The following is a 20194-nucleotide window of genomic DNA, read 5'->3' as shown; positions in this document are numbered from 1 at the left end:
GTGAGCACTCCACAGGAAGCGGTGGGTCCAGGGCTGGAACTCTCTCTGGCTGTGTGGGATATCTGGGATTGGTTCTTGGCCAACACAACTTCTGGTAATTGGTGATTGGTAATTGGTTTATTATTGTCACATGTACTGAGGTACAGTGAAAACTTTGTTTTGCATGCCATCCATACAGATCATTTCATCACATCAATACATCGAGGTAGTACAAGGGAAAATCATTAGCACAATGCAGAGAAATATGGTGTTACTCCTTTTATACTGCTTCTGCACTATTGTTCTGCATTAACACTATATTTTGCATTAGGACTATATTTTACATTTATTAATACACTCCGCATTCTGCTTTCCTTTTTACTATTTCAATGTACTTTTGTACAGAATGATCTGTCTGGATGGCAGACAATCTAAAGCTTCTCACTGCATCTCGGTACATGGGGGATCTTGATCAGCTGGGTCAGGAGGCCAAGAACCGGCAAAATGCTTTCAATACAGATAAGCGCAAAGTGTTGTACTTTGGGAAGTCAAACCAGGGACTTATACAGTGAATGGTGAGGCTCTGGGGAGTGTTGTAGAACAGAGGGACCTGGGGGTACAAGTATATAGTTCGTTGAAAGCAGTGTCACAGGTAGACAGGGTGGTGAAGAACGTGTTTGGCACACCAGCCTTCATCAGTCAGGGCATTGAGTAGAGGAGTTGGGACGTTATATTGCAGTTGTACAAGACGTTAGTGAGACCGCACTTGGAGTATTGTGTTCAGTTTTGGTTCCCAGTCATGGGAAAGACATCATTAAACTGGAAAGGGTGCAGAGAAGATTTACGAGGATGCTGCAGAACTCGAGGGCCTGAGCTATCAGGAGAGGTTGGACAGGCTAGGAACATAGGAGACTGAGGGGTGACCTTATGGAGGTGTACAAAATCATGAAGGGCATAGATAGGGTGAACACACATAGTCTTTTTCCAGGAAAGGGAGGACATAGGTTTAAGGTGAGAGGTGAAATATTTAAAAGGGACCTGAGGGGCAACTTCTTCACACAGAGGGTGGTGGGTGTATGAAACAAGCTGCCAGAGGAAGTGGCTGAGGCAGGTAGAAAACAACATTCAAAAGGCACTTGGACAGGTACGTCAGTAGAAAAGGTTCTGAGGGCTATTATGGGCCAATTGCGGGCAGATGGGACTAAGTTGATGGGCACCATGGTCAGCACGGACCAGTTGGGCCAAAGGGCCTGTTTCCCTGCTATAGTGCCCTATGACTCTCTGTGACAATAATAAACCAGTTCCAATTCCGATTTCATTCTGCACCAGAATGTAATAACTGGGACGTTCTGCATCTGATTCAATCCTGCAGTTGACGGCATCTCTCCTGAGCTCTCCTTCCACAACCCCCTGCCCTTTCCTGGCTCTTATCTGATCTCCTTCCTCCGACACCTCCCCTACGTTCCCCCAAGGTCGCACCACCCTGCTCATTTCCTCTCCCCCCCCCCCCCCCCCATTCTCTGGGTCTCCGAAGCCTCCTTCCAGGAAAAACACATCCCATTAAATGTACCGTATCAGCTGCTCCTGTGGAGACCATAGGCACGTCCTGGGGGCACGTCCCTGAACTCGGGTCTCCCCACCACACTCTGACCTCTCGGCCCCAGGTTTCCGACACCGTAACGCAGTGGGAGCTCAAGGAACGGCCCCTGGTCTTTCACGTCATGACTTCTCAGTCTTCCCGCCTCAGAACCTAACCCCGGCTCCTACCTCTTCCCACGGCAGGGAGCCGCACGGAACGAGGAGAGCCTCCAGCTACAGTGACCCCGGTTCGATCCCAACCTCTGCCGCTGCCTGCGTGGAGTTTGCACGTTCTCCCTGTGACCACGTGGGTTTTCTTCAGGTGCTCCGGTTTCCTCCCACATCCCAGGGACGTGTGGGTCAGTAGGTTAATGGCCCCCAGTGTGTGGGTGAGGGGTAGAAGCTGGGGGGAGTTGATGGGAAGGGGAGGGAGAATAAAATGGGATTGGTGTCAATGGGTGGTTGATGGCCAGCATGGATTCAAAGGGCTGAAGGGCCTGTTCCCAGGTGCTGTAGGATCTTCGCTGTGGCTGGTATCACTTCCGATGATCCACCTCCACACATTCCAATACCTCCCTCCGCAACATCTTCCCATTCCAGATCGATTTATAGCATTACACAGCGCGGAGCAGGCCCTTCGGCCCAACTCACCCATGCTGACCAAGATACCTGTCTACGCTGACCCCATTCGCCCACATTTGGTCCATACCCCTCCAAACCGTTCCTATCCATGCACCCGTCCAAATGTCTTTTTAATGCCGTAATTGTACCCACCTCTACCACTTCCAGCTTGTTCCCACTGCCCTCCGTGTGAAAAACCTGCACTGTCCCCTTTAAATCTTCCCCCCCTCACCTTACACCCCTGCCCTGTAGGTTTGGGCTCCCCTGCCCTGAGAACGAATGCCGTGACTCTCTGTGACTGCAGCTGCTGTTCCTTTCCCTCCCCGTTCACTAACTCTGCACTTGTTTATAGATCCTGACATATTCTGGCACAGAAAGGAGGCCATTTGGCCCATTGGGTCTATGCTGGCTCACACAACAATCCATTCCCTTAGTAATTTTCCCTGCGACCTCTTCTCCCCACGTTCCCATCAACTCCCCCCAGATTCCACGCTTATAATGGACAATTCACCTCCTGACCCGCACGTTGATGGGATGTGGGAGGGAACCGGAGCACCCAGGGGGAACTACACGGTCACAGGGAGGACGTGCAAACACCACACACGGCAGCGCCAGAGGTCAGGATCGAACCCGGGTCTCCAGGGCTGTAAGGCAGTGGCTCTACCCGCTGTGCCACTGTGCGGCAATGCATGCCTGACACTTTACATCCGTACAACATGGAGTCAAGGCTCCCCACCTCACTGACTGCAAACCTCACAGTCTGACAGAGCGTTACATTCCATCGGACGGGCTACACGTGGCGACAAGTTGCTGCAGAGACACGTACCAGCACCCTGAACGAGAGCTGTGGTGTGAAATAGCTGCTCGTCCTTGACAAGTCGATAACATAGGGAGAGGACACGAACTTGATGGTGCTGACCTCCAGTTCCTCCATCTCTCCACCTGCAGGAAACAGCAGCACACAGTTGTTACACCTGTTCTGTGTTTGTTTCATTTTGATTTTTCTTCATCTGGCATTTACTTTAACTCCTGTTGAAACAGTCTGGCTGCTCAGTTTTGATGGACTCTTGCAATTGATGCATTGACAGTAACTGCTACACTGATGTGCTGGGGGGATATTTCACCTTGGCCACTCGTGTGACCCAGTGCACTGCAGTGTCATAAATCGGGGAACAGGCCCTTCGACCCATCAGTCTGTGCTAACCATCAACTACCAGCTTACACTGATCCCACACTGTTCCCATTTTGTTCTCCCCAAGCCTCATCTGCCTGCTGTTGTCTCCTGTTGATGTTTATTTCCACTGAACTCGACAGGACCCACTGCAGTACAACTCCGAAAATCCGCTATCCAATTGATTGGAAATCCTGATGGGCTGGCGTAGTTTTCCATGTTCGCTTTAAACTCACATGGTTCCCATTTCCCGCATTCCTTTAAACTCACCGAGATCCCATTTCCAGCACTCCCTTTAAACTCCCTGGGTTCCCATTTCCCGCACTCCCTTTAAACTCACCGGGATCCCACTTCCCGATGCTCCTTTTAACCTCACCTGGTTCACTGGAACATTTTTGATCCTACTTGTGTAGCATCTAAAATAAAGTGAATTAAAAGTGTGTCTGTGTATTAACAGGAGTAACATCCGATAGTCCAGAAAATCTCCCAGTCCAACACCACCGATCCTGAGAGTGCCAGATTATCGGAGTTTATCTGGAAGTCCGGCAAAGGCACATTTCGACCATTTTCTCTCCATCACTCACCGACCTAAATGGTGAGGACAATGGGCTGATTCTGCAGTCCATGGTGAAGCAGTGGTGCTCACCACTGACCACACACAACACTGGCCACAAAGGTCCGGCAGCCCCAGTGATGTGGACCTTCCCCTCCCCAGGGTCTGCCCAAGGGTGTGCTCCCCACCCGGCAATGGTGATGTCATTCACCAAGTTGAGCCGCTGATCAGTAGGAGAATTCTCTCCGGCAGCCGGCCAGGAGGGAGCAAGGTTTTATTCGAGGTGACCTCTCCTCATCTCGGCTGCTCCCAGGAACCCAACGATGTTCATCTCTTCCCAGGCAAAGCCCTCCTTTCATTGCTGTTTCTTGGTGATAACTCCAAACACCTCGCAGCCTTCAGTGTCCTCAGACCCTCCTCATCATCGTCGTGACAGAACTATCGCACATCCGAACATTCCCAACCACTTCCCGTCATCTCCCTCCCTCACCCTCGCTCTCTCTCTCTCTCACTTTCTCTGTCTCTCTCACTCGTTCTCTCACTCTCTCTTAGAACACAGAACAGCACAGGAACAGGCCCTTCAGCCCACGATGTTGTGCCGAACTCATTGAGCTAATGACACCCAATCCCTTCTGCCTCCATGTCCCTCCACTCCCTGCACATCCCTGTGCCTCTCTGAGAGCCCCTTAAACACCTCTATCGTATCTGCCTCCACCACCACCCCTGGCAGCCCGTTCCAGGCACCCACCACCCAAAAAACTTGCCCCATACGTCTCTTTGAACTTTCATCTTCAATGCATGCCCTCTCGTGTCAGATGGTTCGACTCTGGGAGAGAGATACCGGCTGTCCACTCTGTCTGTGCCTCTGATAATTTTATAAACTGCTATCAGCTCTCCCCTCAGCCTCGTTCCTTTCTTCTCTTCCTCCCTCCCTCTTTTTCCCCTCTCACTTTCACTCTTTCTCTTTCATTCTATTTCTCTTTCCCTCTCCCTTTCTCTCTCTCTCCCTCTCTCTCTCTATCCCTCCCTCCATTCTGATTCTCTCCCTCCCTGACCCCACATGTAACACGATCTTCTCCAAGGTCTCCACCAGCTCTACACCACCTTGTTTGTGTGCGGTGAATGTCTGTCGACAGCGAGAGACAGTGTTACCTTGAGGTTCCCCCTTGAGGCTGCTCCTACCTTTAGAAATTGCGTTACGCAATTCGACCCTGTAACATGATTATACCATGCAGACAGTTCAGTGGAAGCCCTGCCGTGCGTTTGCCTGACATTCCCTGTCCCAGTGAGTCCAGTAGCAGTGATATCCCACCTCAAAGACCCGTTCACAAAGACCCCACGATACATCCACAAGGCTGATGTGACAGCACACAATGTCTTACCCCTCCCACAGGATAGGATGGAATCTCCAAGCTTGCAGGCAGGCAGAATGGTGAAACAAAGATGGTCAGGGTTCCTTACACCGTGCGCTTGAATTCACCACCATCCATTTAACTTTAAATTACTTAAGTAATGAAATTTAAATTCTTAAATTGTAGGATTTGAAATATTATCTGATGATTACTGATGGAATCATTAAATGTAGAAACAGGCCCTTCGGCCCACTGAGTCTGTGCCGACTGTTAACAACCCATTTACACCAATCCCATTTTATTCTCCCCACATTCCATAAGACCATAAGATAAAGGAGCAGAATTAGGCCATTCAGCCCATCAAGTCTGCTCTGCCATTCGATCACGGCTGATTTATTTTTCCCTCTCAACCCCATTCTCCTGCCTTCTCCCTGTAACCTTTGACACCCTTACTAATCAAGAACCTATCAATCTCTGCTTAGTACACCCAATGACTTGGCCTTCACAGCCGTCTGTGACAACAAATTCCACCGATTCACCACCCTCTGGCTAAAAAATTCCTCCTCATCCCAGTTCTAAAGGGACGTCCTTCTATTCTGAGGCTGTGCCCTCTGGTCCTGGACTCTCCCACTGATGGAAACATCCCCTCCACGTTCACTCTATCCAGGCCTTTCAATAGTTGGTAGGTTTCAGTGAGATCCCCCCTCATCCTTCTGAACTCCATCGAGTACAGACCCAGAGCCAACAAATGCTCCTCATACGTTAACCCTTTCATTCCTGGGATCATTCTTGTAAACCTCCTCTGGACCCTCTCCAATGCCAGCACATCCTTCCTTAGATATGGGACACTAGTCACCAGCAGCCAACCAGAAAAGGCCCCCTTTATTCCCGTTCTTTGCCTTCTGCCAGTCAGCCAATCTTCTATCCATGCTGGTACCTTTCCTGTAATACCATGGGCTCCTATCTTGTTTAGCAGCCTCATGTGCGGCACCTCGTCAAAGGCCTTCTGAAAATCCAAACAACATCCACTGACTCCCCTTAGTCTATCCTGCCTGTTACTTCCTCAAAGAATTCCCACAGATTCATCAGGCAAGATTCCCCCTAAAGGAAACCATGCTGACCTTGGCCTATTTTGTCATGTGCTTCCACGTACTCTGAAACCTCATCCTTAATTAATGGACATTCCCATCAACTCTCCCTAGAGTCTACCCCTAGGGGACACACTAAGGGACAATTTACTCCGGCCAATTAACCCACCGACCTGCACGTCTTTGGGATGTGGGAGGAAACCGGAGCACTGGGAGGAACGTGCAAACTCCACACACAGGCAGCGCCGGAGGTGGGGATCGAACCCGGGTCTCTGGCGCTGTGAGGCAGCAGCTTTACCCACTGCGCCACTGTGCCGCCCTATTAACCTATGCCTCCAGAACCAACCAATAATACACCCATTATACGCCAGGCTTCACTCTCAATTTGAGAGCTACTACTTGATTACAGAGTTCACTTACTGGATGTTTCAAAGACTGTCACTGCCACACTAAGGCGGTGTCCCACAAGCTTGTCCATGCTTTCCAAATGTTTCAGTTTTTCCAATATCCTTTGGCTTTGCAGAGAAAATATCGCCTCTCCTTGCTTGATCTATAAATAAAAATAAATCAGGGCAGTAACCAATTTGACATCAATGTTTTTATTTGTTCCAACACTCTGATTATCCGACACCCTCAGGGCTTTGGTCGTGCCGGACTGCCAGATTTTCCGGACTTTTGGACACTATTCTACACATTTCTAATTCCATGCAGCACCATACTCCAATTCTCCTGCACCACCACATTCCGCATTCTGTTTTCTTTTTACTGCCTCGATGTACTTACGTATGGAATGATCTGTCTGGATGGCACGCAGACAAAGTTTTTCACTGTGTCTCAGTACACGTGATAATAATGAACCGATAATAATTCAAGCTTTGTAGATGTTCAGTTGTACAGTTGTATCAGAAGTTTTTCTATGCACACAGTACACTTAAGGGAAGCGTTGGGAAAGGGAATTCAGTGAGTCTGAAAGGAGCACTGGAAACAGGGCCCCAGTGAAGTCATGGGGAGTACGGGAAACAAGGGTCCAACGAATTTAAAGGGAGCTCGGGGAACATCATCTGGTGAACCAGATACTAAACCATCGGGATTTCCAAATAATCGGATAGCGGATTACCGGAGTTTTACTGTATTTGCTGTTAAAGTCATACACTTTTTGTGATTCTGGATTTAACTCTCGGCCTTAAGCCTTAAGGATTTAACCCTTAAACTGTTGATGGAGGATCCTTGGATGTTAAGCGTTGGAAGGGGACTTGTCCATGGCGAGATGTTCGCCATAAGTTGATTATGTGACTGGGATAAGACCCAGATTTTGTGTGTGTGTGTGTGTGTGTGTGTGTGTGTGTGTGTGTGTGTGTGTGTGTGTGTGTGTGTGTTAGAGAGAGATAGAGAGAGAGATAGAGACATAGAGAGAGAGATAGAGAGATAGAGAGAGAGATAGACATAGGGAGAGAGATAGAGAGAGATAGAGAGAGAGAGAGAGACATAGGGAGAGAGAGATAGAGAGAGATAGAGAGAGAGAGAGCGCCACACAGGGGTCCTGAGCTGTCACCCAGTGGTACTGAACCAGGGAGCTGCTTTCACATCCCACCCCATTTAATGAGTTCTTGTACACATGACCTTAGGATAGAGAAAAGAGGCCATTTGGCCCATCAATTCTATGCTGGCTCACAGAGCAATCTCATTCCCTGCTAATTTCCCTGTAAATTACACAAACCCCCCACCAATCCCAATTTATCCACCCCACATTCCCATCAACTTTTTTACACAGTGTGGTGGGTGCCTGGAACATGCTACCAGGGGTAATGGTGCAGGCAGATACAATAGTGGTGTTCAACAGGCTTTTAGATAGAGACATTAATGTGCAGGGAACGGAGGGATAGGGATCATGTGCAGGCAGAAGGGATTACTTTAATTTGGCATCATGGTCAGCATAGATATCGTGGGTCGAAGGGCCTGTTCCTGTGCTGTACTGTTCTAAGTTCTATGAATTATTGTCTGGCGCTGATGCATATTTGACGTACACTGATTGAGATCAGTTCTAACAACTGTGGGACCTTGTCTTCTGCACAGAACGAATTCAAGACACAAGGGGGATTTTTGTACATGCAGTTAAGCTTTCTGATTTCAGACACATACACATCACGGTTAGATAAAAATCAGAGCAACTGCAGATGCCAGAAATCTGAAACAAAGTCAGAAAAGGCTGGAAAATCTCAGCAGGTCAGGCAGCGTCTGCGGATAGAGAAACGGTCACTGTTTCAGACTCTGATGAAGGGTCACAACCCCATGTGTTGACTGTTTCTCTTTCCACAGATGCTGCCTGCCCTGCTGAGAGTTTCCAGCATTTCCCAGTCACTGTTACCACATCTCTACTATCAGGGATGGACAATAACTGCTGACCCTGCCCAATAAGTGAAATGGCAACAAAAGAATTGTAAGTGCATTGACTGCTTGGTAAGCTCACGGTGTCTGCGAATGACTGAAGCAGTGCAACAGGATTTCTGTGCCTCCCTTTGTCAAGCAAGCTGGGGGTGACTGCACAGTGGGAGTGACTGAGACTGAGGTGAGGCCCATCATTTATACATGACCATCCTCCACTTCCTGAAATTAACACAGGCTGAAGGAAGAGGGTCAACAACTTGGGGAAAGAGCACACACTCCTCGTCGAAACTCTCAATGAAGGCACAGGCACTACCTGCTGACTTACTGCTGTCGGGCACATGTGAAGCTGGAGAGTCATAGAGTCCTACATGACATTCGGCCCACTATATCCACACTGACCTATGGGCACCCATCTGTACTCATCCCATCCTCCAGCACTTGGTCCATAACCTTCTCTGCCCAGTCGATTCAAGTGCTCGTCCAGACACCTCTTCAGTGCTGTAAGTGACTCTGTTTCCACCACTCCCTCCGGCAGTGTGTTCCAGGTACTCACCGCTCTCTGGGTGAGAAAGGTCCCCCTCAGATCCCCTCTGCATCTCCTCCCCCTTCCCCTAACTCCATATCGTAGCGTCATAGGGTCATACAGCACAGAAACAGGCCCTTCAGCCCAACATCCCATGCTGACCAAGGTGTCCATTTAATCTAGTCCTATTTGGCCCATACTCTTCTAGACCTTTCCTATCCATGTACCTGTCCAAGTGTCTTTGAAATGTTGTTATTGTACCTGCCCCAACCACTTCCTCTGGCAGCTCGTTCCATATACCCACCACCCTCTGTGTGAAGAAGTTGCCCCTCAGGTCCCTTTTAAATCTTTTCCCTCTCACCTCAAACCTGTGCCTTCAAGTTTTTGGTTCCCTTTCCCTGGGAAAAAGACTGTGTGCGTTCCCTCTATCTATGTCCCTCATGATTTTGAAAACCTCTGCAAGGTCACCCCTGAACCTCCGAAATTCCAAGGAATAAAGTCCCAGCCTGCGCAACCTCTCCCCGTAACATAGTACCTCGAGCCCTGGCGATATTCTCGTTGATCTCCTTTGCCCTCTTTCTAGCTTAATGACGTCTTTCTTATAACAGGGTGACCGGAACTGTACAGAATAACCCCCTCCGCTCCAGGGAGAACAAGACCCGGCCTCTCCAGTCTCCCCTCGTCACTGAAACGCTCCACCCCAGGCAACACCCTGGGGAGTCTCCTCTGCACTCTGTCCAGCATCAGTTCCCGTGCTCCCACCTCTCACCCAGGAACAGTCCGAGGTGGGCAGTGGATATTCACATACCTGAAGTTGTTCCTCCAGTCCCCGGAGATAGGTTTTCTCTTCTCCATCAATAATAGCATATCTTACGTACGCCATTCCGTTCACAGGCTCTCCATATGTATGCCTACGATAGACATTGTAGACATGCTTACAATCAACCACTCACTGTGTACGCTTATAACAGCATCTCTGACTGTAAGTCTTTGCAGAGAATTGCAAGTACAGCTGGAAAGATCATTAGAGTACCTCTTCCCTCCATCCTAGATACCTACAACACACGATGCACACGCAAGGTCTGCAGAATCATAGATGACCCTTCTCATCCCTCCCATGACCTATTTGTCCCACTGCCATCTGGCAAGCGCTACCAGAGCATCCGGGCCAGAACTACTAGACTGCACAACAGTTTTTTCCCCCAGGCTGTCAGGCTCCTGAATACCCTGGAGACAGTCTCAGACAAATGCCGCGTCAAAAGACCTGGTTTGCACAACGGTGTATAAGAACTTTGGCTGCTGCTGAACACATTTATACAATTAGTGCAACGCACTGAGTTCTGTATTTTCTTCGTCCAACTCGGTTTTGCACTAACCCTGCACTAAATTTGTATTCTGTATAAACTGTTTTTTGCGGTATTTATGCTTGCACAATTTTTTTGTCTGTGTTTATTGTATGTCTTCTGTTTTATGTATGACCTCTGTTGTGTGAGTCTGGGGGGAAACGACACAACTTGAACTTGAACTTGACCTTGCACCAGGCAGTCTGGAAATGATTGGGTAATTCCCCTGTCAATCAACCTCGGGGCGACAACAAGTTTGAGATCAGGCGCATTATTTATATGTGAGCGTCCTCCACTTACCGCATGTAACAAAGGGTGAAGGAAGATATGCAACATAGAACATACAACAGTACAGCACAGGAACAGGCCCTTCGGCCCACAATGTCTGTGCTGAACATGGTGGCAAATTAAACTAATCCCTTCTGCCTGCACATGATCCCTATTCCTCCGTTCCCTGCATATTCCTGTGTCTATCTAAAAGCCTCTTGAACGCCACTATCGTATCTGCTTCCACCACCGCCCCGACACCTATCACCTTCTGTCATATGAATTAGGAACAACAGTAGGCCACTCGGCCCCTCAAGGTTGGGGCTTGCCTGACCTCCTTTCCATCTATCCACGGAAACATTTTACCCCACCCCACCCCCCCATTTATCTCAGATCTGCCTAAATCTGCCTTTAAAATATTCAAAGACTTTGCTTCCACCTCTCTTTGGGGAAGAGAGTTCCAAAGACTCACCACCCTCAGAGAGTTTCACCCCTTTCTCTCTTAAATGGGCGAAACCTTATTTTCAAACGGTGACTCTTGGGAACAATCAGGATGATTCTGAACCTGCCAACTCCTGGTGCATAGGTCTGGACATTCAAATCTCATTCCCGTCATCAATATTAATAGAAGAGGTGTGAAAACAACAGGTTAACCCGGACTTCACTGACCTTGCTGAGATCTTGAATTCGAAAGCTTCTTTTGAAATCAGGTAATACATTTCTTCTGACAGCAGCTCAACTTTGAAACTGGGCAGGACTTTGAAACAACATTGAATCAAAGGTAACAGAATTTATTGATGGTACTTATTGGAATTGGCAATCCTTAAAGTTATTCATGTTATCAAGGAAATGATTACAATATTAAGCACAGGTAGTTAACAAAATGTGGAAGTGGCTGCAATTGGACAGATGGTCAGATCTGGACATTGATGGATGGAGCCCTTGTTGGGAGCTGGAGTTTACTTCAGTTGTCAGGTGACTTGTGTTCAACAGAGGTCAGTATAGCCCAGTATTGGTAATAGTTTATTATTATTGTCACTTGTACCGAGGTACAGTGAAAAGCTTGTCTTACGAACCGATCATACAGGTCAATTCATTACACAGTAACAGTAAAAACAGTAACAGTACAAAGTAAAGTGTCACAGCTACAGAGAAAGTGCAGTGCAATAAGGTGCAAGGTCACATCAAGGTAGATCATGAGGTCAGAGTCCATCTCATTGTTTAACGGAACCGTTCAATAGTCTTATCACAGTGGGGTAGAAGCTGTCCTTAAGTCTGGTGGTACGTGCCCTCAGGCTCCTACCCAATGGAAGAGGAGAGAAGAGACAGTCTCTTGGTCTGTAAGGAAGGTGTTGTCTGTAACATCATGCCCATCAAATAAATTTCCAAACATTTGACTCAATCAAGGTACTGTGGCTCTTCAAAACCTCCCAGGAGCACTTGGGAGGAGCAACTAAAAATAATTACACAAAATAATAATAGTTACCAAATTCTTTGACCTCAAATTCAGAAGTCACTTTGGACATTGGTGCCTCATCGAATTCTGCTTCAATCCGCCAATTCCCTGGCCTGTCGGGAAGAGGGAAACAAGAGTCTTCAGTCTCGATTTTATCCCACAGCGGTCACTACCCTGACGGTAAAGTAGAATCAAGGAGGGGAAGGGTAAACCAGTGTGTGGGACCATCCCCCTCTCCCCACCTTCTGATGTTCAGTGATGCAGCTCACCGGCACTAAACATTCTCAATGCTTTGTCTTTTGTGTGATCGGAGCAGCAGAGGTGGCACAGTGGCACAGTGGTTAGTGTGGCTGCCTCACAGCGCCAGGGACCCCGGTTCGATCCCAACCTCCACCGCTGTCTTTGTGTGGAGTTTACACCTTCTCCCTGTGACCGTGTGGGTTTCCCCCGGTTTCTTCCCACATCCCAAAGACGTGCGGGTCGGCAGGTTAATTGTCTGCTGTAAATTGCCCCTAGTGGGCAGAATCTGGGGGGAGTTGATGGAAATGGGAAAGAATAAATGTAATTGGTGTAGGAATAGGAAGCTTGATGGTTGGCATGGTCACGATGGGCCGAAGGGCCTGTTGCCATGCTGTATGACTCTATGGGAATCTGATAACAGAAATATATAACTAATATCAATAATTCAAGCAATCGATCAGACTCCCTGCGTTAACTGACTGACCACTAACCACAAATGCACCAATCAAAACTGTAAAATTGTGAATGATGTCTCCTCAAAGCCACCAAGTAGTCGTTCAATTTCCAAAATATTTTACCGACTTACTCTGTGACATCCGGGATTTTGAACGTCCGAGTTAACACCTTCCTGGATTGAATCAGCAAGCTGGGGAACTGTATGTTCTTGGAATTCTGGCAACACAATAGAATGAAGTGAATTTTAGAATCGGTGCAGGGGTTTTACTCAACATGGCTCAGGGTTGGCACTGCCAAAGGAAATCTTATACTCGATGACACGCGGTTAGCAATAGTCCCAAAGACGTGCGGGTTTGTGGGTTAATTATCCACTGTAAATTGCCCCTGGTGTGTGGGTGAGGGGTAGGATCTAAGGGGAGTTGATGGGAATGTGGGGGGAATAAAATGGGATCGGTGTAAGTGAATGGTTGATGGTCGGCGTGGTTGACGGTGGGCCGAAGGGCCCATTTCCATGCTGTGTCTCTCTATGCCTAATCTGCCTCCTGACTAGAACAGCACAGAAGAAGGACATTCGGCCCATTAAGTTTGTGCCATCTCTTTTGAAGAGCAGACCATTCAATTCCACTTTCTCTTTCTCCTGGAAATATTTCCTCTTCCCAGTGTTTCTTCAATCACCTTTTGAAGGATACTCTTGAATCCATCTCCACCACCCTTATCCAAAATCCAGATCACCCTCTACGTGAGCTGTTTCTCCCCGTGGTGTCTATGGTTCGTTTACCCGTCCTGAATCCATGCCCATGCCCCCCACCACCCCCCCCCCCCCCGGTCATCAAACTCTGAGACAGTTTCTCTTTCCTCAATCTGTTCGTCCTGTGCACAACTCTGCTTGAAGGACGACAAGCCCAGTGTCTCAGCCCTGGAGCCACTCCGGCTGAACTGCTGGATCGTCTTCAAAACTCCTTTCACAACAAGGTAAGAAAGCAGGAGAAAGAGGAGGCCACTCGGCCCCTCAATCCTGCCCCGCCATTCAATTGGTCTGCCCCAGGCCTCATCTCTTCTTCTGTGTCACTTCCCGAGCCCTCAATCCCCAAAAATGTATCCGCTCCCTCTTTAAATACCCCCAGCAATCCAACCTTCCAGGGTAGAGACTTCCAGACACTCACACCCTCTGTGAGAGGAGGGTCCCACAGATCTCAGTGTTAACTGACCAGCCCCTTATCTGGTCCCCTCACTCGAGACCCTCCCACTGGTGGAACCATCTCAACATCTACCCTGTCAAACATCCCTCAGGATCTTCCAATAAGCTCACCCCTCCGTCCTCCAAACTCCAAAGGCTACAGATGTAACTTCTTCATCCATCTGCGGTTGGACAACCATCTTGTCCCACGAATGAGCCAAGTCAATCTTTCCGAATGACCTCCTTCCGTGTTGTGAGGAAATACGGAAAAGCATTTGCCACCTGGGATATTTGGCTCCTGCTGTGCAGCAACTGTTAAGGATTATCCAGCAGTGATTCATCAGGTGGAAGGTTGGGAACTGAGCCCAACATACAGGGGCCAAGCTGTTGAAGGGAATATCGGTGGGACGGTGCATTAGATTATAGCCACAGAGTAGACGATGTACTCACGTATATGGTAACCCTGATATTCTCGTTCACTGGTCTCATGTAGTTGTCCAGAGTGTAGATCCTGTAACGCACTGCATAACAAGAGAAAACCAGCAGACATGTCAGCACTGAACAAGCAAACGCGCTATCTGACTTGCGATGTGGAGCGGCCTCATTAAACACGATTCAGCTTTCTTGGGGTCTTCCTGTGAGACACTGGACAAAGATCTCATGGCCGTGGGACACGGTGCAAGATGGACGGCACTGACGTTGTTGCCTGTTGCACATTTCTGCCAGACAGTCAGCCTGGGGCCTCCAGTGGGGCAGGCAGCAGTGACTGGGGTCCAATCCTGTCCTCCGGTGCTGTCTGTGTGGAGTTCAGCTCAATGATGCTGAAGTTCAGAAGTCGGGTGTAACTGTCAGAGGCTAATACACCGTGCACATTTAGCAGAACAAGTGAGGGACATTTCTGCAGCCACAAGACAATCTACTCTCTGTAGCGACAGAAACAAAATACTGGAACCACTCAGCATTTGTGGAAAGAGAAACAGTTGACATTCCAGGTCCGAGACCTTTAGTCGGGACTTTTTGTTGACATGAGCCCAGCAGGCAAACGAGACCAATAGTTTTATTTGTTGAAGCTCCAGTCTCTTTACAAGGGGTGGGAGGGGCCAATTCAGCCAGGCAACATCATTGAATATTGACGGGGATTTAGTGTGACACTGGAACTACTGGTTAACCAAATGTTAGTGTTGGTAACCAGTTGGTTAACACTGAATATTGTTCCCTGAAACAGCCGGGCGGCATCAGAATATTTCACTGCAGAGATACTTCACCCATCTCCTGGGTGAAAAAGAAGGGAATGCCCAAGATTTTCTGCCAAGCTGAACGAGAGGGCAGCACAGTGACGCAGCGGGTAGAGCCGCTGCCTCATGGCCCCGGAGACCCGGGTTCAATCCCAACCTCCGGCACTGATTATGTGGAGTTTGCACGTTCTCCCTGTGACCGCGTGGGTTTCCCCCGGGTGCTCCGGTTTCCTCCCACATCCCAAAGGTGTGCAGTTCGGTGGGTTAATTGGCTGCTGTAAACTCCCCTGAGTGTGTGTGTGTGTGTGTGTGTGTGTGTGTGTGTGTGTGTGTGTGTGTGTGTGTGCGCGCGTGTGTGTGTGCGCGCGCGCGTATATATGTGTGTGTGCATGTGTGTACATGTGTGTACGTGTGTGTACATGTATGTGCGTGTGTGCGCGTGTGTGGTAGAATCTGGGGGGAGTTGACGGGAACGTGGGGAGAGTAAATTGGTGTAAACGGGTGGCTGATGCCGATGTGACTCCATGGGCCAAAGGGAATGATTCCGAGCTGCAGGACACGTGAATCTCCTTCTGAACGACCTCATTCCATGTTGTAAGGAAACATGGAAAACCATTTGGCCCTTTGGATATTTGGCTCCTGCTGTGCGTCAGCTGATGACGATCCAGGAAGTAGGCAAAGGCCCAAGGAATGTGAGATCCAACAAGCCCTGACCCCAAATTCCAACCCACACCCACCTTCACTCACACCACCCATTCCTCCCACACACACATTTAGCCACCAGTGTCCGAGGCAAAGTTGGGGTAGAATTAGGTCAGACTGGGGGGATTGGCATTAAATTCCCACTGGATATTCAATCCACGGAATATTGGGCAGGAGTCCAGCGGGAGACCAACACACCAGCGAGGCTCAATGTCCCCCTGCCTTCAGTCCTTCCTCACACCCAACCGCTGCAAACACTGGACGGACTGACATCAACCTGGGCTCCCTCCTCAGCCTGAAGCCCTCGCTTACTGCTGCTCACAGACAGAGACAGCACGGAGACAGGCCCTTCGGCCCACTGCGTCCGTGATGACCATCAGCTGCCCCTTTGCACTCATGCCAGTCGACTCTCCCAGATTCTACCACCCACCCACACACTGGGGGCAATTTACAGCGGCCAACTTAACCCCCCCCGTCCCGTGTGTTCTCTGGGATGCGGGAGGAAACGGGACCAGCCAGGGAAAGCTCACACGTCGCAGGGAGAATGTGCGAACTCCACACACACACAGACAAGAGCCGGAGGTAGGGGTCGAACCCGGGTCCCCGGAGCCACGAGGCAGCGGCTCTACCCACCGCGCCACTCTGCTGCCCCAATATTATGTCACCACAAAGCAAGGCATGCATTGCTGCGCCACTCACCGTCCTCGTCAGGGGTGTATATCGGCTTGTCGGTCTGAATGAATATATAACCCTTTCTTGTACAGAGGAGGACAGGAATCATTTTCCTGGTCGCGAAGAGCTCCGGACACTCGGCCACCAGCGAGATGTACTTATCCTTACGGAGCCAAATGTTCAGCTGTTTGGTGAGATGCGGGAGAGCCTGTGGGATTGTAACCATGGCGATCAGCAGTGCTGGTTGGTTCACAAAGATCCCACCACCTTTCCCCTCCGGAATCCTCTCTCCTGCAACCTCTCACAAGAAAATGGCAGGAGTAGGCCACTCGGCCCCTCAAGACTGCCCTGCCGTTCAGTAGGACGATGGCTGATCTGCCCCACGTCTCAACCCCTCCTCTGTGTCAGTTTCCCATCACCCCCGGTTCCTCCGTCTTTCAAATATTTATCTGTCTCCACCGTAAATATACCCAATGATCTGCTCTCCACCTCGCTAGGGGGCAGAGAATTCCCGAGGTTCACCACCCTCAGAGAGAAGGAATTATGACCCTCCTCGGTTTTCAATAACTGCCCCCTAATCCTGTAACAATGTCCCCTCATTCTCCCACTGGCAGAAATATCCCAACATCTACCCCGTTGTTCCCCCTTAGGATCTTGTATGTCTGAACATGGTCACCTGAACTTCACGGAATAGAGACCCAAACTGTCCATCACCTCTTGGTCGGACAACCCTCTCATCCCAGGCACTGACCCGTTGAATCTCCATTTCACTGCGTCCAACACGACTGTGTCCTTTTTCATGTAAGGGGACCAAACCTGTGCACCGTACTCAGGGCGCGGCCTCACCAGCACCCTGTACGACTGTACCAGCACCTCCTTGTTCTTAAACTCCAAGCCCTTCGCTATAAAAGGCCAACGTGCTGTTTGCCTTCTCAACTGCTTTGAGTCATCGAGTCACACGGCATTGAGCTGGGCCCTTTGGCCCAAGGGGTCCATGCCGACCAAGATTCCCATCTAAGCTAGCCCCAGTGTTTGGCCCAGATCCCTCTAAACTATCCACGTACCCGTCCAACTGACTTTTAAGTGCTTGTTGAACCTGCCTGCTAACATTTTGTGATTCATGCACTGGATCCCCTCGATCCCCTGAACCATTCACTTGTAGTCTCTCTCCATTTAGATACCAATCCACATTTTGATTGCTCTTGTGTATGACCTCACACTTCCCACATTGAACCTCATTTGCCAGCTTTTCATCCGCTGCCTCTCCTTGCAGACGTTAACCCTATTTCTTTTCTCAAGCTTTGATCAACTTCACAAGTATGTGTGGGTGGGGGGGGTCAAATTTTGATTGCTAAATCTCCTATTTTTAATTTACATATTTTATATGTTCTATTTACAAAGAGATATAAACTCCGATAATCCGGCACACTGGGACTTGGTGATGGACCGGCAGATTTTCCAGATTATTGGATGTTGTTCCATTAACACTCTAACACACACTTTTAAATCACTTTTTAAAATGTTACACAGCAGTATAATAAATTTTCTAGTGAACTGGGTAAGTTTAAATGAGCACCCGAAGCAGAACCCAGTGAGTTTAAAGCTCTTTTCGGGAAGTCGGGAAGTTATGCTGCAGCTTTATAAGACTCCAGTTAGGCCGCATCTGGAGTATTGCATTCAGTTCTGGTTGCCCCATTACAGGAAGGATGTGGAGGCTTTGGAGAGGGTGAAGAGGAGGTTCACCAGGATGCTGCCTGGATTAGAGGGCATGAGCTATAAGGAGAGGTTGGACAAACTTGGGTTGTTTTCTCTGGCGCGGTGGAGGCTGAGGGGAGACCTGATAGAAGTTTATAAGATTATGGGAGGCATAGACAGAGTAGGCAGCTGGTATCTTTTTCCCAGGGTTGAAATGTCTAATACCAGAGAGCATACATTTAAAGCAAGAGGGGGTAAGTTCAAAGGAGATGTGAGGACTTTACACAGGACCAAGCTTCTTTACACAGAGAGCAGTGGGTGCCTGGGGTGGTGGTGGAGGCAGATACGATAGAGGCGTTCAAGAGGCTCTTAGATAGACACATGGATGTGCAGAGAATGGAGGGGTATGGACATTGTGTAGGCAGAGGAGATTCGTTTCGTTAGACATTTAATTATTAGTTTAATTAGTTCAGCTCAACATTATGGGCCGAAGGGCCTGTTCTTGTGATGTCCTGTTCTATTTTCTGTGTACTTTGAGTGTGGTAAGGATGGAGAGAATAATATGGTCGATGTGGCCACTTGGAATATGGTTTTCCATTGCTATATCTACAGACATTGTTGCTAACTTCCTTCAGTGATCACATGTTCCCAAGCTGTTTCACATAACCTGACAGGAGACACATTACCTTTGATTCAGAAGCCCTTCAGCCGAAGGTTTTCACCACAGATACCCAGTAGGTCAGTGAGATTTACAACACGGTGTCTAATTTCATTCACTTGTCATCTCCAGAGAAACACTTTCATAAGGACAAACTTAATAAAAGGTTACTCGACAATAACTAAAGGCAGACCATTTGCCCTTCAAAAGTCTTCAGCCACTGTGATGGTCCAGTACTTACAACAATGTCTTTAATCTGCTGGTAATTGTTCTCCACTGACAGAGAAAATTCCACGTCCTCTGAAATTTTTTTCCCCGATATTACATCGAGCAGATAGACCTTGATATTGATGATGTGATCAACTCCGTCCAGCTGTACGGTGACACTCTCCTTCACCCCGACATGGATAATGTTGGGAGCAGTGATTAAATAGCTGGGGGCAGGAAGCAGCATTGAAATAAACTGTGACACAGAACTCTGCTGTGAAATATGTGTGTGTGTGTGTGTGTGTGTGTGTGTGTGTGTGTGTGTGTGTGTGTGTGTGTGTGTGTGTGTGTACACAAGCGCACACACATACACACACACATTTAGATTCAAATACACACAGTCACACTCACACACACATTAACACTCGGGCACACACACACTCAAACACACACATTTACAGACATTCACACAGGCACACACATCAAACACACATTCGCGATCAAACACAGACACATTCACACTCAAACACACATTCACATTGAAACACACACAGTCACAGACACTCACACTCAAACACACACACATTCACACTCACACACACTGTTATCACTCAGCAAGCTGTCCATTGGGACTATTTGTCAAACCAGCTTCACACCACATGGTCCCATCAGAGGCAGGTGATAAGCAGTAGACTTACGATTTGGTTTGTTCAGTGCCTGGGATGACCACACAGAGCCAAAACAGGACAGCCAGCCTCCCCATGGTCGGAGGGAGCACCCCACTGTCTGTGGGCAGCAGAACTAGGGAAAGGAGCTTATCACAGTAACCCAACTGC

General features: G+C 48.7%; 1 protein-coding gene across 1 annotated transcript in view; it reads right to left on the bottom strand.

Moving 5' to 3' along the window:
- The window catches only part of LOC127585876 (complement C4-like), an 85747-nt gene extending 65553 nt beyond the window's left edge, over positions 1-20194 (bottom strand). Inside the window, exons 1-10 of the mRNA XM_052043587.1 lie at positions 20057-20194; positions 19393-19585; positions 16826-17006; positions 14640-14710; positions 13143-13228; positions 12347-12429; positions 11530-11617; positions 10059-10161; positions 6763-6892; positions 3005-3120 (exon numbers count right to left, since the gene is read on the bottom strand). Of these exons, the coding sequence (XP_051899547.1) occupies positions 3005-3120; positions 6763-6892; positions 10059-10161; positions 11530-11617; positions 12347-12429; positions 13143-13228; positions 14640-14710; positions 16826-17006; positions 19393-19585; positions 20057-20121 (1116 nt within the window). The 5' untranslated portion in view covers positions 20122-20194. The remainder of the gene's footprint in view (positions 1-3004; positions 3121-6762; positions 6893-10058; positions 10162-11529; positions 11618-12346; positions 12430-13142; positions 13229-14639; positions 14711-16825; positions 17007-19392; positions 19586-20056) is intronic.

This window comes from Pristis pectinata, chromosome 34, assembly GCF_009764475.1.
Source record: "Pristis pectinata isolate sPriPec2 chromosome 34, sPriPec2.1.pri, whole genome shotgun sequence".
Classification (NCBI taxonomy): domain Eukaryota; kingdom Metazoa; phylum Chordata; class Chondrichthyes; order Rhinopristiformes; family Pristidae; genus Pristis; species Pristis pectinata.
Note: the sequence above shows the minus strand (reverse complement) of the source record. Positions and strands in the feature narration are given on the sequence as shown.